The 24,289-nt window shown below is 37.5% G+C and overlaps 2 protein-coding genes across 3 annotated transcripts; both read right to left on the bottom strand.

The window, feature by feature from the left end:
- Positions 1–908: 908 nt before the first annotated feature.
- On the bottom strand, positions 909–10,690 carry LOC103028343 (ras-related protein Rab-20). The gene is made up of 2 exons (XM_007228694.4): positions 10,063–10,690; positions 909–2,626 (listed from the first exon to the last, which is right to left on the bottom strand). Exons 1-2 carry the CDS (start codon positions 10,250–10,252, stop codon positions 2,064–2,066), a joined length of 753 nt encoding a protein of 250 aa, XP_007228756.2. The 5' UTR covers positions 10,253–10,690; the 3' UTR covers positions 909–2,063.
- Positions 10,691–12,719: 2,029 nt separating this feature from the next.
- cars2 (cysteinyl-tRNA synthetase 2, mitochondrial) lies at positions 12,720–24,188 on the bottom strand. Of its 2 annotated transcripts, none has more exons than XM_022674804.2 (16): positions 24,098–24,188; positions 22,025–22,236; positions 21,876–21,926; positions 21,042–21,159; positions 20,782–20,853; positions 19,934–20,039; positions 19,761–19,841; positions 18,361–18,490; positions 18,035–18,168; positions 17,678–17,745; positions 17,096–17,162; positions 16,588–16,726; positions 16,105–16,228; positions 15,442–15,540; positions 13,860–14,090; positions 12,720–13,240 (listed from the first exon to the last, which is right to left on the bottom strand). In XM_022674804.2, the coding sequence occupies exons 2-16, from the start codon at positions 22,210–22,212 to the stop codon at positions 13,172–13,174; spliced, it is 1,677 nt and encodes a 558-aa protein (XP_022530525.1). In that variant the 5' UTR covers positions 22,213–22,236; positions 24,098–24,188; the 3' UTR covers positions 12,720–13,171. The 2 variants fall into 2 exon arrangements, with proteins under 2 accessions (XP_022530525.1, XP_022530524.1); XM_022674803.2 differs by lacking the exon at positions 24,098–24,188 and adding an exon at positions 22,468–22,832.
- Between the last annotated feature and the right edge of the window lie 101 nt (positions 24,189–24,289).

The following is a 24,289-nucleotide window of genomic DNA, read 5'->3' as shown; positions in this document are numbered from 1 at the left end:
GTACATGTTTTATCCATATAATTTATAAATATTAATATTTTAAATATTAAAATCAACAGTTATTGTATTTTTTAGCATCAAATTTCACTTCACAACTTCAAAATCCAAATCCAAGGCATTGTAAAAATGCATGCATTTATGAATTATGCTATTAAATATTTAATATGTTTTTAGTCAGCAAATTTACTTTAAATAAAGAATTTTAAAAAACTAATTTAAATATATCTACCAGATGTTTCAATTCTGGCCTATATGTATATTTTGTTTACAGATTTTCCCAGTTGTAGCTGTTATAATTTTTTTTTTTTAAGTTAAGTTATTTCGTTAACGTTTTTTTAACAGTAAATTTAACCACCTCAAATTCAAAACATACAAAAAGGATTTTTAAAAACTAAAGTTGCAGTTACGTTATTACATATATATGTAGATTTAAATACTTTAAATACTCAGCTTTTAAGCTCTATAGGGATAAATGAACAAAAGTACCTCACAAAAAAAGGAACAGCAATCTTTTCATTTGATAAAGTCACTTTCACTCATTCTCTTTAAAATTAATATTAAATACAAGACTTTAAACATTTTGCATTATATTTAGACATTGTTTGATTGTTGAATGAATTTTCTAAAACTCATTACAGTTCTGGACCTGTGGTTTTGGTCCTCACTTAGTAAGAGCCAGCACTGCAGTTTTATCTATGTGCAGACTGACCTCTACTGGGGAGACTGCAGAGTGACGTGCTGTGTGTGAAAACATGTATGAGCCATTTTTGAGAGAGCAAACAGATTAGCTAGTGAGGTCAGCGGCACAAATACTGAAAACCAATAAACTGCCAAATCAATAAAAGCATTTGAAGAAAGACAGCATGGACCCAAAGCTCACAATGAGAACATTCAAAGGTGGCTGACAATAATTTTAAATAAACAAATCTTTATTTATAGAACACTAAAATGTCTTAAATAGCAGTCACAGTACAATTACAGTAGATACACATAAAATTACACAGCCTAAAAGTAAAAAAACAAACTGGACAACATAGAAACAGGATATAAAGTATACAGTAATGGTTTCAACCTTACTTCGTGTGGAGGAATGTATTAGTATTCACAGAGAAACCACACTAAGGCACATGAACGAAGCAAACTTTGTAACTTCACCTTTTAAGACTTTTTGGAATGTTGAGAGAACCGTAGTTTAAAGGCTAAGGCAAGCAACCATAAATAAATCTGCGATAGCAAACAGCGTAATATAAGAGCAGTATTGTTTTAGCTAACAGTTTTTCTTTTTTTTACATGAAAAAATTAAGGGAAACATATATGTGAACAAAGATTTAACCAGTGTTTCAAAAAAGCTGTGCTAAACTCATTAACAATGAAGTGTTGCAAACTAATGTGAACATTCAGTATTAACTGCAGCAAAGTGGCACTGAGGCAAATCCGTGCTTCCCACCTGCCTCTGCTACATTGTAATACTGTCTAATACTGATAAAAAAAAGTTTGTGGAAATGTTAATTAGCCTTCTAAATCTGTGTTTTTGTTTAAGATCTTGAACAATCACAGGTCTTTCATTCCATATTCTACAGAAACTTTCAGCAGTACAATGCTAGCAGCACATTGCAAGATTCACCCCAAACAATGTACACAGGGAGGAAATCGTAATGCTACCACTGCTTTTACTTTCTTCATACCAAGCAGCCGGAACTACTGATGAACCTGCTGATGTGTGTGAGCATCTCGAGCCAAGATGGAGAAGAGAATGTGCATGATGTGTCTGTGACTGCCAATGGCTAATCATCGTACACAAAAGGCTAACAGTGGCAAGGATAAGATATACAGTAAAAGCCTTTAAAGTTCCTGAGGTGGCTTTTGATGCCCCTTCATGCTGACCTCAGATATGAGGTCAGATCTTTTGGTTCTCCTTCTGGACAGGTAGATATGTTCAAGGCTGAATACAGAACTCACGGCACTCAACTGCCACCATTCATCCGCTTGGACCCTCTGCAATTTCTAAAGAGAGTAAAATCAAAAAAGCAAAAAACAAACAAAAATATCCACTGAAATCATCTTCACGTGCAACAGTCTGCCTTCCTCTTCTTCTCCTCTTCTTCCTCGTAGCCTTCCAAGCACACAGTAGGCGACTTGGTCCTTACCTGCTTTTGTATGATGGACGGCAGCACGTGCTCGAAAAGAGTCTCAAACAGAGCGTCCACATTGTAGCCCGTCTTGGCGCTCGTCTCGAAGCACATCTTGTCTGCTACAGGACTCGCGTCCTCGTCCAGGGCTTTGTAGCTGATTATGCGGCTGTAGAGTGCTATCGCGTCCTCTCGCTTCACCTGCTTGTGAATGGTGGGAGTTTGAGGAGGGGTGGGGCAAGAAGAAGGTGTGGCGGAGATGGCAGACTCCTCTGGCCCGACGTCCTCAGGCATTATGGTCTGGGCGTATGGGTCCGTGAGGTCGGCCTTGTTGCCCACCACAGCGAAGATGCAGTCGTCGTTGGCCGAGTCGGTGAGGGACAGGAATCGCTCCTCCAGCTGCAGAAGGCTCTGCCAGTTGGTGACGTCGTAGGTGAGGATTATGGCGGATGCGCCACGGCAGTACATGGAGCCCAGGCCATGGAACTGCTCACGACCTGTGGAGGTAAAGAGGATCAAAACAATAAAGGAGTTAACATGGATGGAGGTTCATTCAGGCAAAGAAACTAAACTATGTAGTAACAAGAGAAGCCAAAAACCCTACAGAACACATCAGACAAGTAACAAATCACATTTTGTAAGAAATACTTGGTTAGTGATATTAGCTGCAGAAAAGTATGAAGTAGTCTGTTGGTTACATACAGTCTAAAAAAGGTCTGTACTATTGTGTGGAAAACACTGCAATGACTTTGGATTTGGTATAAAACTGTAGAAAATTTAAATATTATTTAAGACCAATTGGTACTTTTGGCAGTTTAGGCAGTGTGCCAAGTCCTGCTGGAAAATGAAATCTGAATCTCCAGAAAAGTTATCATCAGCAGAGGGAAGCGAGAAGTGCTTTAAGATTTTCCCGAAAAAATGCTGCACTGACTTTAGACTTGATAGAACACAGTGGACCAACACCAGCAGATGACATGTCTCTCCAAACCATCAGTAATTTTTGCATTTCATTAAGAAATCAAGGGATCAGAGTCTGGAGGAAGAGTGGAGAGACACACACTCCAAACTGCTTAAGGTCTAGTGTGAAGTTTCTACAATCAGTGATGGTTTGGAGAGACATATAATCTGCTGGTGTTGGTCCACTGTTATACAGTTTTTTTTTCTGAGACACTGAATTTTTGCGTTTTTTATTGGCTATAAGCCAAAATCATCAACAATAAAACAAATAAATGCTTAAAATAGATCACTCTGTGTGTGATACATTTATATAATATGAGTTTCACATTTTGAACTGAATTACTGAAATAAAGTAACCTTTCAAATTATATTCATTTATTTTAAAACATACTAGTATATCCTTACATACAATATCAATATGGTTTCACCAGGTTCTTGCCACTACACTAGGGGTGTAAGAAAATATTGATATGTCCATGTAACACAATATATTTAGTAATTATATATATTGATTCTCAAAACACAGTATTTGTTTTTTAATGGTAAATTTTACATGTAGCTGTCAGACAGTGATTTGGTTAGTGTTATGTCTGTCTTCAAAAAAAAAATCTTTCTTTTATTTAGAATTTGTGAATATCATGGTATTTATATTAATTTATATTGAATATTTTCCTAATGTTTTATTCAAAAATAGATATATCTCCGTACCACAATATATATTGTAAATATATGTAATTAAAATCCCTGTGTCCACAGTAGGGGTGGGAATCGTTTACTATCTCACGATTCGATTCGATTCCGATTTTGGGGGCCACGATTCGATTCAAAATCGATTTTTGATTCAAAACGATTTGAATTATAAAAATTTCTGCTTCTGGCTTATGAATCTTATTGAAAAAAAACCCTCCATAATATACACTGGTCCTGGAGCAGGTAATGTGTTACAAAAACAATAAAATGTGCAGGAATGTGGGTCCTCAGTGACAGAGGAATCACTGGGATATCACAATGACGTTAATGAACAATAAATAAATAATAAATAACACTGCTTTATTACCAGGCTACTAGCGGTGGTGTGTAGGTGACGCTGCTGGGCTGATGTGATGATAGCAGTGGAGCGCTAAAGTTCAGGAGCAGCTGCTGATTAACTAGTTAATTTAAGGTCGTTGTATTTCTTCAGAAAGGGGGCAGGAGGTGGAGAAATTAATTCATATGGTCCATTCCTTAATTCCTCTGTGATGAGGAGCTGAAATTAGCTCTGATTAGCTTATTGTATTTTTCCGTTCCGCCTTAAATGCTGCAGCCCGCTGCCACCTGTAGCGTTATTTAAGGTGGAACTGGAAAGTTAGCTAGTTAGCTAGCTAACAGTTACTGAAACTAACTACTAGCGATCTTTTTTATGCTTGTTATGAAGCATTCTGCCATAAAACATTGAAACTACACGTTAATCTAATGTAATATAGTGCTTGTTCTGCCATCTTACCGGTGATTCTCAAACACCTACGCTCTGTGTGTGTCTGGAAGATCTCCGTTTGAAAGGACAAGCGCTATCCCCAGGGTTGCCAGGTCCAACAAAAATACCCAGCCCAAAATCAGTCTAAAACCCGCCCCTCAGAATCGATTTTGGGACATTTTAAATCGATTCTGAATCGTAGTAAATGAGAATCAAGATTCTTATGTGAATCGATTTTTTGGCACACCTCTAGTCCACAGATCCTTGCCAATACATTAGGGGTGTAATAAATATTCATATATCTAAGTAACGAAATCCTGTATTAATTCTCGAAAAACACTAGATGGCAGTGTTGCACTCTGTCTTTATATTCCACTGTTCTGCAATGCATTAAAAATGACCTTAACTTACTGTAGTCAGATTTTTTGTTTATATATATCTCCTTGCCAGCAGTTGTTTTCAATTACTGTAAGGTGCACTTAAAATCCTTTAATTTTCCCCGAAAATAACAGTGTGCTGAATAATCCGGTGCACTTTATGTATGAATTTTACCAGTCAGGTATTAAAGAGCAGTAAAGCCATTCTACTGAAGTACATAAGAGTAGACATAAGAGTTATAAGGGTAAGTTTTCAATTTTCTTGGGCACTAAGGCTGGGTGCAGCAATATTAGCATTAGCTGCTAACCGCAGTGCTAGCTCTTTCGCTGTTTAGAGAGGAATATATTGGGTTACCATGTTAAAACAGGCTACGTGTTACAAACAGCTAGCTGATAGCGCCTGGGGTACCAAAACACTCAGGGTCCCGCTAGAGCTGCGGTTAGCGGCTAATGCTGCTGCACCCAGCCTTAGTGCTTGAGTAACTTCATTAAAAAAATATTTAGACAAAATATTGGAAATCTAAGCTTACTGTAAATAAACAGAAGCGCTTTACTTACCCCAAATGGTTAGCAGCTAATGCTTATTCTGCTGAAAGCACTAAACTGAAACTCCTGTATAACGCTGTACTTTAGCGGAGAAGCTTTTCTGCTCCTTACAACCTGACTGGTAAAACTTACATAAGACACACTGACGATTTTTGGGAAAATTACAGGATTTTAAGTGCACCTTATAAGATTTAATGCATTTTTTTCCATTTCTAATATTTTGTTTAAAAAAAAAAAATAAATTACATTGCAACATACTTATTCCTAATTCCTGTATTGTGATATACATCAGATGTAACAACAGCAGGTTGCTACAAACATACAGCTCTAATTATTAATATATACAGGACACCAAACGGGTCTTGACTGATATGCTTTTTGTGGATAAGGAAAAAAAACTGATTTGATATTTTGGTAAGACCTTGCAAATCTGGTTAGTCATTTAATTACATTACAGAAAAGATAAAAGTAGCCCTTCTGAGGCTTCCATCACCACTGTTGTTGAGCATTCATTACTCTAAATCTGCAGTTCTAGTTCTGTAGATAAACGGGAAGATTAAATGTAAAATAACATAGGAGGATTTACACAAAATCATTAAAAAGCTAAAACTTTTTAATAAACTTAATCATGATAACTTCAGGAACAGGGCTCCAGTGTCTCCAGAACGCTGGGTAAAATGATCAGATACAAAAGGCATGCAATGTCAGCTGAGCAGTACAGTCTCAGTCACGCATTCACAGAAATGCCCAGGGTCATCACAGCAGTACTGTACAAATGCTCAAATCTCGTTTTTTCTAATGCATTGCATTTGACATGGCAGTTTTACATTACTTTTTATTAATCACTGTCCATATAGGTAATATTGACTTGATATTGTAAAGTATTAGCTAACAATCTGCTCAGCATAAAGATCTGTATTTAAACAAAATTCTACATATAAGTAACTTACTGAAAAAGTGTTGGTGCTTAAATTGCTGTATATGTAAATCCTGTACACCTCTTACAAAACTAAAAGGAAATGGAATGATCAAATCACAAAAACGTTGACAATGCCTTATATTTGCAAATTCTATCCATTGGTCACACTTGTACATGTACAATGGTGTTCCCACACCCTCTCATTCACTGTACTCTGTCTACTTTTATAATCTTATTATGCTTGTTTTATCTATTGTATAACAATTTCTATTGTACATTACTTTGTATAGTGTATTGTTTAGTTTGTGGATAATATATTGCCTGTTTTTCCTGTACCACCTACTCACCCATGCAAGTATATGATCAGCCAAATTGTGTGGTAGAAAATCAGAAAATCATTCAGATCAGCTTCAAGTCATAGCCAAATTAACCACCAGAATGGGAGGGACAATTCCCTAGGTATGATTGTTGGTGTCAGAAGGGCTGGTTTCAGTATTTCTGCACCAGCTGATTAGGGTTTTTTAGATCAGCAGCCTCTAAAGTTACTCAGAATAGTGTAATAAAGAAAAAATAAGTGAGCAGCAGTTTAATAGATGTGTTAGTGAAAGATGTCAACAAAGAATGGGCAGACAGGTTGGAGCTGACAGAAAGGCTACAGTAACTCAAATGACAACTCTTTACAAACTTTAGGATGTGTTAGAATGGGAAAATCTGCATAAAATACACAACACAATGAAACCATGGAGCAGAATCTCAGGAAAGTATTTTAAACAATCAGATTAAATCAAATTAAGGCTGTTAGTGCCTGCTTCACTACCTGACTTTTTAAATAATTGCCGTGAAGTCCACAATATGTGATTGGTTGTGCTGTAATCACAAGTCTTTTAGTTGTTTTGACATTCACATTGACTGATCAGCATCCCTGGGTCACAAATGACATGATTTTCAATTAAATGTACGTGAGAGCATATGTTGGTTCTCTCTCTTTATGTTCCCATTGGCTGTAGGTCATCATTTCTCTTGACCTGCAGTCACTGACTAGTCCAGATATTAAACCTGCTAGATGTCTGCCAAGTGTTTGGCTGTGATCACACTACACAAGCAGTGGTTTTTGTTGCCAATCTACGAACAACAGTCAGCGAATGAAACCGGTAGTGACCTAGGAATAAAAAAGGCAAAGGGAGGCCCTACCACAGTTACAGTAGTGTCAAACTGCTCAGTAAGTGTATTTCATTTCTCACTACGTGTGTAGTAAGAAAGAATTACAAACCAGCACATTCATTAATATGCTGTGCAACAACATAGCTGCACTGACATACTGCTGAAATCCACAATATGCACAGAATAGCATAATGTAAAGAAAATAGTCAAACTACCCACTCCAGTTATTGGAAATTATTTATGTAGTTGTATACTCTACAAATGAAAGTACATGTTTCTGAACCTCCTTTTTACCATAATTGCGTAAGCTGGCAATCCATGACTTTTACAGTCAAAAGGAAACACGAGTGATGAAAGATCAGAGCTTCCCTGTTCTTGTGTCACAGGACCCCATGAGCCAAAACTGCTGAAAAAAGCACAAAAGGGGAGCGGGGGTGGGGGTGGGGGCTCAGACTCATTAAGACTGAACTCAAATTCAAGTTCAGCACGTAAACTGACCTACATGACTTCTCACACAGTTATGCTAAGAGTTCATGATGGCTTACCAAATTAATGAACTGAAAATACAACGTTGACAGTTTTTCATGCTAAGATAAAATCTATTACATTAGCCAGGAAATGTTTGCTTTTTTAAATGAGGCAACAAATCTCTTATATACAATATGGACAAAAGTATTGTGATGCCTGCTCATTTGATGTTTCTTTTGAAATCATTAAATTAAGAGTTTATCCTGTTTTTGTCTATACTGTCCAGTCCAGCTTTCTTCTAGGTAGACTATGCCTAATGCCTGTTTTATTTTAATAGTAATACTTCTCTATAGAGACTATACAGGCTATATGTGCATTTAGAAGGTGTGTCCTCCAAACATTTGGAAATAAAGTGTCCTTAATGTCCGACTGCATTCCTTATACCTTATATTGCCAAAAGTAACCTGCTCGCCTGCCTTGCGTTGGGTGATATAAGGCTTGGATGTAGCTGCTCGGTCATGGAAACCCATTCCACAAAGCACTTTAAGCTCTAATGTTCTTAAGCTGATCTGAAGGCCATGTGAAGTCTGTGACTGACTCTCCAGAAACTGGTGACCCAAGAGCACTGTGTGCCTCAGCATCCACTAACCCTGCTCTGGTATTTTACACTGACAGAGCAATTTGCTTTCATTCCCAGTCTCTTCCACCTTGTTATGATCTCACTGACAGATAATATGGTTCTTACTTTAATATGTACAGTTTTTCAAACACAGCTAACTCTTTAAAGTCATTATATTTATATATATTTATTTTTACACAACTTTGTCATATTGTGCAGAGTTGTTTTTGATACAAACAAGGCAAAGGCAAATGTATAGCAGTAAAAGTGTGATTCTTTGCTATACAATGTTGCAAGAAAAAGGGGGGGGGGGAAGCTTATAGGCAGAGTTAAACATAAAATGTATTCTATAAAAAAATATCAGGAACTAACAGTGTGGCAGAAAAAATAAACTGTTGATGGGGACAAACATTGTGGGTCTCTAATAAATCACATTGTTGATATAAACATTATTTGTACCTTCCCTGCTGGCACACAACCGACCTTCAACGTCGAAAAGTGGTTGAAATATGACTAAAGTAATGTCTGTTGTTGTTTCAACAACCTTAAAAGATGCGGTACCAGCTGTATACAAAGGACAATAAGTGGCAAACAAGCTTCTGAAAAGTAAGTTATGTTTATTACCTGTGATTGCCATGGTTGTGTGCATATTATTAAAAGTTCTGCTTCACAAAACGCCTTGTTTGCCACTTATTGTCCTTTGTACACATAGTGAAGTCCGAGACGTTACTGAAGACGCAGCTTAGCTGGTACCGCATCTTTTAAGGTCCCCCGGGAAAATTCCATTGTGTTGTGACTCACTTCCATTGTGTTGTGGTTGTATTTGCAGCGCGTTTTTCTATTTGCAGCGCGTTTTTCTATTTGCTGCGCCTGTGTTGTAATTTTGATGGATGTGTTTTGTGCTTTTGCAGCGCTTTTCAATTTGCACTGCGTTGGGCTTTCTCGGCCACCGTAGAAATCTCCAAACTTTGCAAAATTTTAGCCTCTGACTAAAAAGTCTGTGAGTAAAAATCTCTGACTTGTCTTTAAACGTGAGAGGGTGTCAAACTTTAGTCTGTTAAAATTCAGAGTCTTTTCAAAGTCGTGTAGTGTATAGACAGCATAAATTAAGTTAAATTCTCCATTTCAATAACGTTTGCTAACTGTTTCTGAGAGAGAAAAGACTCTGGTGGGCTGTAATGCTGTGGAAATTACGTGCAGGAGACCAAAGGAGTTTTGAAGAGAACGTTCTGGAAATGAAAAGTTAGTAAAAGTATTACAGTGTTTCACAGGTCTGAGCCGGGCTTTTATCTTGAAGGCTTTGATGGTCTGTGTGAAAGTGCTGGTTTAGAATGGCGGGCTCCTAAATCCACACCTAAACAAAACGCCTGTGGTACTTTTAGCTACTGAAAATGTTCGAAAACGTTTGCAAAACGTTTAACTGGAAAACCTACCTGCTGTATCCCAGATGGAGATGTTGTATCGCCCCCACTGCTTTAGGAAGAAGGCTCCTCCGACGGTGCTCAGGGTGTCTTTAAAGCTCCTCTCTGTGTACCTGTGGAGCAGAGACGTCTTTCCAACGTTCATGTCTCCCAGAATCACCATCTTAATGTCCGGCTTTCTAATTTTTCTGGGCGCAGGCATGTTTTTTAGGTTAGTTTAGTGTCTGGGAGCTGCTGGTGCTGACTGAAGCTCTTCAGAGTCTCGTGTATCGGTGTTCTGTCGACTCCGGCTCTTGCTGACCTGCTGCTCTCCGCTCTGGACTGGTGTGTAGTGAGGAGAATCCAGCAGTCTGTCCTGAAACACTAAAGAGGAGGAGTTCACACCAAAAACTCCCAACACAGCTTCTCTCCAGCTCCAGCAGCAGCAGCAGACCCGTTTCTCCAGACTCGAAAGGAAGTTACTGATTTTTATAAAGTAACTAATGACGACATGGGGAACTCACGAGGCGGACTGCACGCAGCCTGAAGAAAATGCGCACAGTTGCGCAATCCAGCCCCTCTCAGTGTGTGAATCATATTAAACCCGTTTCTCCCACATGACTGAGCACTTTGTTAGATGATGACCATGTAAGTACTAAATGAATGTAGATTATTTTGTGGGAAATCTCAGAACTGTAAGAAAAACATTTGTGGAAATTAATTTTCTAAATAACTTTTCAATCTATAAACATGAATCATTATTAGAATCATTTGTAACAGTACCACAGGGTCACACAGTTTATACTGAACATAGTCTGTGTCTCCAAAAGTGCTCTGACAAAACAGATTACATACATACTCACTTAATATTAGTACTAACTTTCCACAACATCTAGACATTAAAATGCCTTTTAAATCTCATGTTCAGCTGTTTTAGACATGGACTAATTCGAACTAAACTAATTAGAGAGAGTTGGCTAATCGAAAAAAAAAAAAAAAGAATCAGCAGGTCAGTTGACTGCCAAAACAATCATTAGTTGCAGCCCTAATCAGAATACAGCACCTTTTCATATTTTTTTTTACTATTTATCATATTTATAAGACTTGAAACTACACCCCCAAATAATATTTGTAAGTGTAAGATTATTTAACTTCATCAAATTATAATTTAACCTAATCAGGCAGCACTGCAGACATGGCCTCACATGGAAGAAAATGAAAAAATATATATACAAATTGTCTTTTAAAGTAAAGGTTATTAGTTAATTCAGAATACATTTTAAAAAAATTATTGTTGCACGGGGGCACAGATGGAAATTTTGAACTGGGGGGGACCAAGCTGTAAAATTATATATACGTATATATATATATATATGCTGCAATAAACTTTAGAATATTGTTATTGTTATATGTTATTGTTTTTTGTTTCTTCATTGCTACAGACCAGGAAGACAATGTTAAACGCAGTGTTTAACGCAGCTCCGCCCTCCGGCTCAACTTTATTCAAATAAATCCGGCCGCCGCACTGTGTCCAGTCCAGCCAATCAGGGAAAAGCAGGCTGCGTCCAGCCAATGAGGGAAGAGCAGGCTGCGTCCAGCCAATGAGGGAAGAGCAGGCTGCGTCCAGCCAATGAGGGAAGAGCAGGCTGCGTCTTCACACACACACAAGCCTCTTACACACACACACACACACACACACACAGAACAGGCGCCTTTCAACCACAGAAGAGAAGCTGAAAGCGGCAGAATATGGATTTATAGAGCTATAGGTTACAGTGAGGTTGGTAAAAAAAATAAAAATATTAAACTTATGACTGTCTACTTCTGTTGCTTCATTTTAATTCAAAAACGAGCAAGGAGATCCAGCGCAGCGGATTGCGTTGAAAAAAGTGCTAGTGGACACGTACCGTAAGGAGCTGGTAACTGCCTGTGTCTGTAGTCTACAGGCAGTTACCAGCTCCTTAGAACCCCGGACTTGAGAAGGTGCGTTAAATTTACATTGGAACTGGAACACGGAGCTCCGAACAATGTAACCTCTGAACTGAACGCTTCCTAGTTTAAAAACGAGGGCATTGTGGAACACAAAACTCCACAAATGTACAGTTAATTAAATTAAAACCCCAACGTTTATGCTTGTAGATGATAGATTTCGGATGAGGTCACTATAAATCTGGGGGGGACATGTCCCCCCCGTCCCCAGTGCCATCTGCGCCCATGTTGTTGCACCATGTTTGCATAAAATTTAAACAACTGTTGCAGCAGGCACAAAAGTCATGTTATATTGTTAAAACATCTTTTTCTATCTTTTAAAGAGTAAATTAATTTTTTAAATGTTAACACATTTTTACTACTTGTAGGATATTGTAAAGCACTTTATTTAACCAACAATTGTATTTCCTGCATTAAATTTAGATGTTTGCTGTTTCAGTCCTGGATAAAAATCAAATGTATCTTTGAAACAGAACATGGTCATCATGAACAATACACAATGGTTCTGGTTATGCTGGATTGCCTTCAATAAAGAAATAACTGTTTGAAGTTCACATTGTCACTTCCATGTACCCTAACCCTTATTATTCATTTTTTCCAAGATAAATACAGTTAAATACAGAAAAATGTAGGATATGGGCTCTTTAAAGTGGAGACAATTACTTAACTATGAGTTATCAGTCAGTCAGACTACAAAACAATAGTTTTTCTGATACAGTTCTTTAGTCACAGTGTACGGAGAATGCCTTTTGTGTTTGTGTGTGCAACATGTCCACAATGTATTCATCACAGCTGGCTATTTCAATGAGCGGAAATCAATTCTTATTCAATATTGCTAGAGTGCATAAGAAGTGCTGCAATTTTTTTTTACAGGAGATCAGACATGAAATTATTGATTTACAGAATGTTTAATGTTACATTCAACGTTGGCAACCACAGCAACCATCATCCCGAATGGCATATTCCAGAGTGTCTCTGTGGCTAAGTGCACTGTTGTACTGCATTATCCCTCCATGAGTCACAGACAAAGTGCTTTTTCAGTCAGCCAATGCAAAGTTGGTCCCAAAGTTGACAACAAAATTTGGTTCTTGATGTCCTAGAAGCATGAACAATTACTTGACCACAGTCTCATTTTACTCCAAACTTCTGTCATCTAGCTTTTCTTGTCTTTGGTCTCCTTCTGTTGCTGCGTGATCTCCCATGTGAAGTTAGTTCCTCTGTCCTGAAACCAGAAAACACAATGTAAGAGTCTTAACTAGGCCAGTAACGATAACTAGTTTTTTGGGCGATAAACTGTCCCAGAAGTAACTGAGACCTTTTTTTTTTTTTTAACATTCCAGCACACAAACAAATAAAGCACAATACAGTTTTACAGCTTCATATATTCTACATATTCCAATGCAAAATAATTGACACTACTGCTTAGATGTTTATGAAAGGTCATGAAATCGCAACAACAAAACCCTGCAAAGGGCTTTTAATTTGAAAGGAGGTCTCTAGACACTAAATCCATATTCTGCTAACAAACACAGCAGCTGGACTCGACTAAACTACAGTGGTTTTTCCAAGCTGGATTACTCACTGCTAGTTGAGGACAGACAAAAGTTAGTCTTCACATTGCCCCATGAATTTATGCAGCACAATATTTTTGGCTCCATTTTGCAAAAATAAATTAATAACTTATTTTTTTATATTTTAGTCATATGCGGTTGCAATATTTGGTGCACCTTTAGTGTTCAATACTAGTTATTCAGCCATCAACCAAATGTCTCTTTTTTCCCATTTCGATGCATCACCAGTAAATATAAAACTCGGGAAACAGTAATTGCCAGAAATCTCACCTTAATTTGAACTCCCAAGGGCACAAGATTGTTTCGCAGGGCATCACAGGCCTTCAGTAAGGGCACTCTGTCCGCGTGGGGCTTCTTCCTATGGGGCTGGACGCTGCTCTGAAGGTCCTGAGGGACTTTGTCTTCCACAGAAAGAGCAAAGTTTCGCACTTCACTACGGAAATGCACCAGCTGCTCCACCACATTGTGAAGAACACCAGATGAGCTATCAGCATAGGACTCCTAAAAGAAAGTTAAGTATGAAATGCAAATTTTACCGAAAAATTACTGTTACTAGTTACTATACATATACTTTCATAGATCACTAAGAGCAAAGAGAAATGTGCCAAACTGTAAATCATCTGCCCCAAAAACATTTTTTACAATACTGTTGTATTTATTGATCACAAGCATGATTTTTTTTGTCAAAAATCCTTTTCTCCTGAGTTTGCCACTTTTGCTCCACAGTTGACTGAAATGACGATCCACCAACAACAATTATTTCTTTAAGGGCTATCCCCCACTAGCGTCATGTTGAGACCCTCCAAGAATGACATTACCAGCAAGGTAATTAGCTATATGAAGCTAATGTGGCTATATGAAAGAAAGGATTTATCGGTAAATAGACTTTGTGCTAAGCATTAGGAAAACTCCTCTAAAAATCCCCAAAGCATCCTAAAAGTACTATTTTTACAGTTTCACAGATGTTGGAATGTAGAGCTCTGTTGTCCATTTGTTTTAACTCAGATATTAAGCCTAAGTGATTTTAAAAATGAGCTATCTTTGAAATAATAACTGATCCCTTTCAACAAATAATCATATGCGAACACTTTTTTTCTTTATATCAGGACCCCACAGGATTATTGTCAGTTTATTTTTAAGTGCCTTCATGAAAGAAGAATTATAGTTCTACATAAAGGACAGTTTGGTGTTTTTAATGTAGAAAAGGTAGAATAACTTTTTTTCCCAAAAAGGAGAAATGGTTGATATATAGTTATTTGTTATTTGTTTAGGTCACGAATGGTGTGATTTGGTATGACCCAACTAGACAGTTCTGCTGGTATTTTCAGCTTTTTCGGCTTGGCCGTCACAAATTATTTAAATTAATTACAATTGAGGGTTTGGGAATGATTGCCATTAGTAAGAGTGTCAGAAACTAGGACTTCTAGGACCATATATATTTACATAGATAAATACACTATGGGGAAGTTTCTCAAACATGGATTAAGCATAGTCTTAGACAACAGAGCTTTTTGAATAGAGAGTTTCCATTTAAAAAAACATTGTCGAATATTAATCTTAAGACCTGTCTGCGAAATTGATCCTCTATGTACTAATGAATGCATTAAGAAAGCATTTGCAGGCCAGCAGACATTATGTGTCTAAAGTAACAGACTATAAAAAGAACACACAATCAGTACACCTGTTACATGACATGTCTGTTGAACTAACTAACACTTTCGGATGTGCAATAATGCAGGATATGTAGTGGACAAATCAATATGCTCAAAGTGCTGCAGCTCCTCCCACTGTGCTGTTTACATGTTTTAAACATGCTGTGTTCACATGCTGTCTGCAGCTTTAGTCATCTGACCTTTCTGTCCAACAGATCAACTCCAAGAATGTCCATGATATCTCTGATGTAAGACACCATCGCTCCAAAGACTGCTGGACTCCGAGAAGTTCCGTCGGCCTTAGAAAGACACAAGACGGTGACAAGTGATTAAGCCCTATCCAACACTATTGAAAAAAACAACACAATGAAGAAAGACTGCTAATGGATGTAGAAAAGTCAATTTCCTAAAGGAATGACATGGTGTTGCTACATGGATGCTATAGAATGCCAGGTGCTGGTTATGGTGTTGCTAAATGGTAGCTTGTTACTTATTACAGTATGCCAAGTTATTGCTTATTTGTGGCTTTGGTGTTGTTAGGTGATTGGTTTGGTATTCCAGGTGTTGCAACAATGACACATGTAGTTGCTATGTGGTTGCTAGGCATGGCATTTTAGGTAGTTGTCACAATGTTGCTTAGTGGTTGCTAGGCTTGCGATTGAAGGCCCATGTGGCAAAAAAATTCCCATGGCAAAGAAATCTGTGGAAACTGTGCATTCAGTTAAAAAGTTGCATCATGAACATTGTTGGCCCAACAAAATAACGTTAATTACCACAAAACAATGTAGATCATTTTAGCTTCTGGCTATATAAACAGTAAAATATATAGATACATATTCACAGCAGGATCTGTATGAGCTTACCGTGGTGACGGGCTGAAGCTGACAGTTGCCATGGTAAATGAGGCTCATAATGGTATCCACTGCTTTCGGCGTGTCAAAGTCATCTGCTAGCGCCGTGCGGACACTGGCCTGTGTCAGGGATAACCTTAACAGAATATGTCAGAAAAATGAGACCAAGTACTACATACTTTCTATTCATTTAAATGAGATTTTTTAACATAGGCATTTCTGATTCCCACTTACTTGCAAATCTTCTCACTATTACAGCAGAGAGTTCTGAGTTGATGAGCATGCTCTTTTTTTTTTAATGACTCACTAGAGAGCTGAAAATGCTTGGAGGAGAACATTGTTTCTCCAGTACAGCAATGGCAAATTAACTCTCTGGGACTCCCAGCCATAGATGCACTGTTTATAATGTACATAATACTCAAGGAATGCAGAAATCTTCCAAAATGATACTTAAGAATAGTAATAAAGTGCTACAGATTCACTGCAGCTTCCTACCTTTCCCATAAAAGGTCCTCCTGTAACGTTTGGCACTGTAAGTGACCCTGCATGTAGGCCTGGGCATTGTGGATAAAGGTAGAGATGGTAGACAGTGTGGAACGAGCCTCATTCATACTAGCATTGCTGTAGTCAATCCCTGTGAGAGACAGAGGCATTGAGTGTGTTATTCAAACCAGTAAAAAGTATATATAGGCTTATGTCCTTAGTTTTTTTTTTTTATTGTGGTATGCGTCACATGATCTATGATGTAAATTTATGCACTTATGCAACTTAAAAGTCTGGCCTCATTAAAGTTGCATGTCATCAAATTTGATCTATTCTTATTATTTCCTTTTTAATTATTAATTATTAAATTCGCATCTGGTTAAGAAGTGTGTAAACAAGTTAAACAAGTAAAAAAAGTTTTACTTCTCAAAATACTTAAATATATTTAAACCAATGTTATGACATTTAAATGTATATATAATATAGAGTATATTTTTCAAACATAGACTACGGAGCTTACCTGATCTGTACCTGGTTAACAGGCAAAACAGTCTAAACTCGTTTGCAGTGTAAGACTGTAAAAAATCCTAAAAAATGGAAAGATTGAGATAGAGTTAGGTTCTAAATCCTATAAAAATAGTTATGGTTTGAATGGATTGGACACAGCAGTGTTTCTGGAGTTTTTAATCACTGTTAATCACTTACTGTCCACACTATTAAATACTCGTACCTAGCTGCTTCACCATGTAGATGTAAAGTCAGAGATATTAACTAATTTTTTGCTGCACAGTTTGTGTTGGTCATCTTTTAGACCCTTTTCTCAGTTCCCCACAGGACGCTGCCCACAGGATGCTGTTTGCTGGATATTTCTGGTTAGTGGACTATTCTCAGTCCAGCAGTGACAGTAACAGTGTTTAAAAACTCTCTGATCCACTACAACAGCACAACACACACTAACACACTGCCAACATGCTGGTATCATCACATTGCTGAGAATGAACCACCCAAATAATCCTTTACATAATTAGTGAAAGGTGTTCCTACATATGAAGCAGTGCTGATAAAATGGTGTAGGTGAATTTACTGTACTTAAAAGATGTACCTTTATTGTAATATAATTCTTCAAAGATTTAGACATCTTTTCTGAACTTCCTTTCAAATGAAGGTGCCCTGAAAAATAGAAATATGACATTTATGTTCGCTAATAAAATAAGCCAGTTACACACAAGTACAGACCGTGAAGCAAAGATTGGCTTTATAATGTATTTATCTGTCAAAATATTTGGCAACTCAAACACCAGTTAGAAGTTAATATTTTAAATGAACCAATAATCATCTTTAGACAAAATGGACTAAAAAAAATTGTCCACTTATTTCCAGAAAAAAGGTCTGCTACTACAGCACACCTACTGAGATAAGCCAGCATAGCTCCACTACACTGTGCAACTAGAGGCCTTACCTGAGTGCAAAAAGTAGTTTCCCCATTGGTCACACTTGTGGTATGCTTCACACTGAGCTATTTCATTCTCATGGTGAGGAAAGGCCAAGTCTATGCCTCCTGAGTGAATATCCAACTGGCTCCCAAACACAGAGCTACAAAGAACAGAGAAGAGATTATTTTGTATCAGAAATTTGTAGGTAACATTCTTCTAATAGAGGGTTCTTTAATTTTACAAATTTGTAAAATTTATGTTTTACATGACTGCGACAACATATAAATGAAGATTAAAACTGCTATCATAACACAATGGTCTACACACATTCTAACCTTATTCATTCATTTACCTGGCAATGGTGGAGCATTCGATGTGCCATCCAGGTCTTCCCCTTCCCCATGGAGACTCCCAGTATGGCTCTTGTGGCTTAGAGGCCTTCCATAAGGCAAAGTCACGTGGGTCTCTTTTATCCTTGACACCTCAAAAAAAAAATCAATGTATTTTATTTAATTGATTAAATATTGTAATTGCAATCTGCCAGCATTATAGCAGTAATGATTAACCATCTATAGGCATAAACCTTATTCCCGTAAATCACATACTGTATGGACAAAATATTGGGACACACTTCAATGTCAATGAATTCAGGTGTTTCAGTCAGACCTTTCTTGACAAACATTAGAAAAAAATGGGCGATTTTATAGAGGTCAGAGAGCACAATAAAGCCCTATCTGGACAGGATTAGTTTCTCAGGGGGATGTTTGTGAAAAATATTTCACACTTCTACTCAGTGATAAAACTCTTGCATCTGGACTGCAATTAAAAAAAACAGGTCTTTTTTTGGCTTTCTCTATTACATGACATCTTTATCAGTAGCTCCTCCATTTCCACTCGCTGTTGTATTTACATGAATCTCCATGGAAACGCATGCCCAAACTGTAATTATGGTGTGTAGCAGTGGACAAATAGCTATTTTATTAAACGTGAGGTGACGAAACTCAGAGATGTGGATCTGGACAGGACTAAATTACTGGACGACCACTGTTGGAGTTCAGCAAAAACAGTAGGTAATTCAGCCATTTTCTCAGAGGACGTCTGAGAAAAACACATACATGGCCGTTCTGGACAGGAATAAAATCACAGAGGACCCCACATAAAAGGGAAAATTACCCCAGGACCCACTGAGAAACCAATCCCATCCAGATAGGGCTTAAGTTGTATTTAAGAAGCAATGAAACCCAGTTACAAAGTGACTAACCATGCAATGTTACAGAGTAAGATCTGAGTGCTGATGAACACAGTGCATAAATGTCACCAACGCTCTGCTGAATTAATACTGGTAAAGTTTTAGACCTTCTGTAAAGAGGGACTGACTGCATATTAAATGTTTATGTGTTTATGTCTTAAAACTACCTATAGTCATTGTTGCTGTGACGATACTTCTCATGAACCAGCATTACAGCAATAATGAGTAATCATCAACATTACATTACATTTGGCAGACGCTTTTGTCCAAAGTGACTGGTGAAGTACAAAAGTAATAGAAGTTAAAGGTAAAAACATCTTTAGATAGGGCCTAAAGAAGGTCAAAGGGAAATAATAGGATAGAGGAGTGAAAGAGCCATAATACCTTATTCTGCTAAAAGATATATCATATAAATAACATGGAATCACTTATATAAGTACACAAAAAAACAGGAAGACAAGAAATCATGCAGTCCTACATTTTAAACTTTTGTGGAAATATACCTGGAGCCTCAGCAGCGTTGCCAAAGTTTACAAGTTTGCCATAACGACTGCCAATAGACTGAGTATCAAAGTAGACATCCCCTGTGTTAAAAGAACACACATGAGATCACATACCTTCATCAACATTTACAGCAACTTCTGAATTTTTTAGATCTTAGACAAGGAATACTGACCTTGATCTGTGGCGTAAGCATGACCATTAGAGATGATGCGTTCTACGAAAGCGACAATCTGAGGGATGTTCTCTGTGACTCTCATGTACACAGCTGGAGGAAGCACCTAGACAACAGAGATAACATGTCAAAAGTCATGGGATAGCAGTATGTGAATTGATCAAGAATTGACATTTCAGGGGATGGCTTGGGAATGCCCACAGCTGTGTAAGTTGTGAGGGGTTATCTTGGGCGTGGGGTTAAACAATAGACAGCGTGAATTATCTACGTTTGAGCAAGGCCTGATGGTAGGTTTCAGATGAATGGGATATTCCATTTCTGAATCTGTGCAGGTATTTAACATTCCTCTATGTGACACTGTCACATGTTTACGTCACACGTCACAGAGGGCACTGCCACCAGAAGTGGGCAGCGTAGTGAGGGGAAGGGATTGTGCCCGGCGGTGTCTGGCTAGATTTGTTCTAGTGAACAGACAAGTGACTTCAATTTCAATGCAGGAGGCCCAACACACATCTGTTGCAGGTCAGTGCTTTGTCTTTTAGGCCAATTTCATTTTATGTGAAAGAATGCCACCTGTGCAACAAGCCCAGGTACAAACTCGCTACAAAATTTTCCACAGTCAACTCTCAGTGCCATTAAAACAAAGTGGAAGTAACATTTGGTGTGTCAGTGTAATATAATTTGCTAGTGTTTTAATTTCTTAAATGCAAAAAGAAATTAACTAACTGCCCATTTGCGTTTAAATGTGCCTATTTTAAACAAACTGGCCAACATTGTGTGACTTTTAAAGCCAACATTGTGCGACTTTGAACTCTTAGTAATAATGCACTGAAATGCAGATGTCTAACCTTTAGAGCCATCATGTCTTTCTTAAACTCCTCCTCATACATTCTGGCAAGCACAAGTGGTGAGATGTTCTCCTTTGGGAAGAAAATAAGTAGAAACTTACAACACAAACAACACAATCATCCCATAAAACTCAGGAAATAAATATGATTATGGGTCTCAGTTCAAATCATCTAGATGCTACAGTTTTATGATTCAATATTTAAATTCTTAAACAGACATTTCTGAGTCAGAATCAGTGAGTCAGTTGTAGTGCAATTACCTCAAGGCCTCTCTGTATGATCTTATCATCAATGTCAGTGATGACCATGACATGGGTGATGTTGATTCCAAAAACCCTGGTCAAAATCCTTTGCAGAATGTCAAATCTGACATAAGAGCTACACACAAAGGGGAAAAAAACAGAGATCGGACATGAAAAAGAAACCTGCCTTATTGCCAATATATGTAAACAAAATGCCCATAAACATCTGTACTTCTGCTGATATGAATTAGGTTTTTATAAGTAAAATAAACAGTTGAACATCACAAAAAATAATACAGATGTTGTATTGAAGACATTAAAGTGACAGCTTTTTTACAACGTTGTGACAACATGCTCATGGAGAACAATAGACTTATGCTATAAGGTGAACTAGCAAAAAGTGCCTAGAAAGTGATTTTCGTCCCCACGTCTGGGCACAACTTTTTAAATATGGTTTTGAATAGACAATACCCTCATGGACCTCGAGTTAACAGTTCTTCATAAAAAATCCTGCACTTTTTTGTTACAACGCATAAATGTATAGAAAAACGAATAATAATAAAACAAAAATGTTAAATGTTGCTGGTTGTGCCTGTAACTTAATTTATCTCCATTGCACAACACAAAATACATCCCAAACGTACATATGTACATGTACCTAAATATCTGAGACAAGTATTAATGCTTTAGTACACTCAGGTGTAAATTTAGATCATGGAATATGGCTATTTTGCTGATTTTTTTCTTAAACTTCAGAAATTGACACCAAACAAAATGAAGCACAAACACAATTTAATGTTCATACACTCATGTTTTTAGGCTCCCCGAACTAAAACCAACTCCCAGACTTACCATGCATGGCCGAGATGGGCATGGTCATACACTGTGGGTCCACAACTGTACCTACACACACATTAACAGCGCAGACAACACTGATGAAACTATTTAGAAGACAAATTTAGTATTTTTACACAAGCCTAGATAAACTGAAGGTGTCTTACCAGGTTGCCACTCCCTCTTTAGCCAAAACCAGGGGCTCCTTTTGTCTGGAGAGGCTGTTGTAGGTCTTTATTCCAGTATCATAACCTGCAGGTTTGATCCATTTGTTTCCAGCCTCTGAGCACACAGCTCGACTCGAGCCCACAGAGACTGCGGTTCTGAGCAGTGTCAACAATGGCCTCATTGTCATCCAGCTGATTAGATATGTGTCTACCTATAACAGGTTAAAACACTTATACCATGTCCTGTGTGTCATTACTAGGTGAAATGTTTATCTACCTTGGCTGGTTATTTAGTTAACTAGCTAGGTTATGAGGCTCTAGCGCTTTAGGCAACAAACAGTGCTGCTTATCTTTTTATCATTTTAAGCTACTTGAATTGATTAGTAATTATTTACACACCCCAAAACACCCTAATCTAAGCGTATAGCCTAGATATAACTCACTCAGACCGTCCTCATGCACCCCGTTTCTGTAGCAGGCTAACTAAGCTCACTGACAGCAGGTTCAAAATGGCCGCACTCAGCAAAGCTCGCCGGGGGAAGAAGGACACAGAGGAGCAAAAATACTAAACACTCGTCCGTTTAATTCTCAGTGTTTTAATGGAAGCAGGCTCACAGACATGGTCCTGAAGTGTGTTCATACAGCATATTTAAAATAACTGTTTCCAGCACACAATTTACAGCTAACCTCTCCGTCTGACCACGGGTTTATTTAGAGGAGGGAGGCGCGCTAAGGAGTCGAATCGTAAAAAAGAGTCGATTCTCTGTTGGAAACAAAGACTCGAGTCATCCTCACACACACACAAGCGAACACACACACACACACAAGAAAAACAGAAAAAATGTTTGAGAAAAAGTAAAAAAAAACAAACAAACAGAATATTGTTTTTTTTTTTAAGTTTACCTCATGCATTTGAATACGCAAGTGGAATGTCTTTCTTGTGTGTTATATTGGTTTCTAAGTAATTGCAATGTACAGGATAAAAATAGCGCATTAATCAATCTAAACATACAAACAAACAAAAACATTTGTTGATAGCATACCAAGGAATATACACAAGTGTTACTAAAAAGATTCTATAAAATAAATAAAGCTATGAATAGGCCAATCAAATTGAAATATTCTACTGCCTTGTTTCATATTTCATAGTAAGATTTATATTTAACTGTATGTCACTTTAGCAAAATAACAGCTAAAATGATTTCATATTCAAATTTAATAGCCAAGAAAACTATTTTACATTCATGGAAAGAGACACAGCCCTCTTCTTTAACTGTATGGAAAAACTGATACATAGAATGGGAAATATTTTTTAATGAAACGAGTGCCAAAATTGTTTAATAAAAAATTGCTATTTTATATTTATATATTAATTCACTGTATATAGGTCAAAGTTTTGTGTTTTTATGGTAGGTTTGTATTTAGTTTTCAGAATTTTCGAATGATTGTGAGGATAATTACAATGTTCTCTAAAAAAATTTATGTTTCATTGCTTTTATTATTTGGCTGTTCCTGTCTTATCTTGTGGTTTGCTAGTATATCAGACTTTTTTTTTACATCTGTTATTGTTATAGCATCAAAAAAATATAGTCTTATCCTTCAACACATAGGTATACTTACAAAACACTGTGACAGATTTGTTTATTTTTTTACATTTCAACAGCACCATTATTAAGCATTACTTATTTGCATGATCATTAACTATAATTCAGTAAATATGTACTACCATGGCGGCTACAGAGATTTTATGTTTTATTATAATAATTATCAAGAATAAGCTGTAGTTTTTACCAAACCACTGATTTTTCATACTCTTTTAGAATCGGTTCATAATTCAATGATTCCCGATCAATCGCACTGGGAGTCGAGTCCAAAGATTCAAGAATCGAGCATCTGCTCTTGCGTAGGTTGCTCCGCCCACTCGAACCTGATTGGCTCACTACACTTTACACGAACCGGTGACGGAGCTGCTGCTGCTACATTCATAGACGGCGCTACGATTGTAAGCCAGTAAACAAAGCAGAGCAAAACACAGCTCAGCCGTATACAAAAAGCCCCCTTTCCCCTACTTACTTTTTAGCTAAGAAACGAAACACAGACACCGCTGCCTATCCCGAAACCCCTGGGAAACATTTGGGTCGGTCACAGGTGTCGTGAGTCGGTGTGTCTGGAAAACTAGAAAGAGCACAATGTTAACTACAAGCCACCCAGAGTCAGGGACCGGGGGTTAAAAACATAAACACCCACACACATACAGAAACACAC

The sequence above is a fragment of the Astyanax mexicanus genome, chromosome 21, assembly GCF_023375975.1.
Source record: "Astyanax mexicanus isolate ESR-SI-001 chromosome 21, AstMex3_surface, whole genome shotgun sequence".
Classification (NCBI taxonomy): Eukaryota; Metazoa; Chordata; class Actinopteri; order Characiformes; family Acestrorhamphidae; genus Astyanax; species Astyanax mexicanus.
This window is presented reverse-complemented; position numbering and strand designations above follow the sequence as displayed.

Bases quoted from the DNA above. Each gene is read 5' to 3' on its own strand.
- cars2 (XM_022674804.2), bottom strand. From the start codon at position 22,212: ATGACAATGAGGCCATTGTTGACACTGCTCAGAACCGCAGTCTCTGTG. The intron at 21,927-22,024 runs GTAAGACACCTT...ATGTGTGTGTAG, and splicing joins AAAGAGGGAGTGGCAACCTG to GTACAGTTGTGGACCCACAG. The intron at 18,491-19,760 runs GTATATTTCCAC...TTTTTTTTTGAG, and splicing joins CAACGCTGCTGAGGCTCCAG to GTGTCAAGGATAAAAGAGAC.
- LOC103028343 (XM_007228694.4), bottom strand. From the start codon at position 10,252: ATGCCTGCGCCCAGAAAAATTAGAAAGCCGGACATTAAGATGGTGATT. The intron at 2,627-10,062 runs GTAGGTTTTCCA...TTACCTCCACAG, and splicing joins CTCCATCTGGGATACAGCAG to GTCGTGAGCAGTTCCATGGC.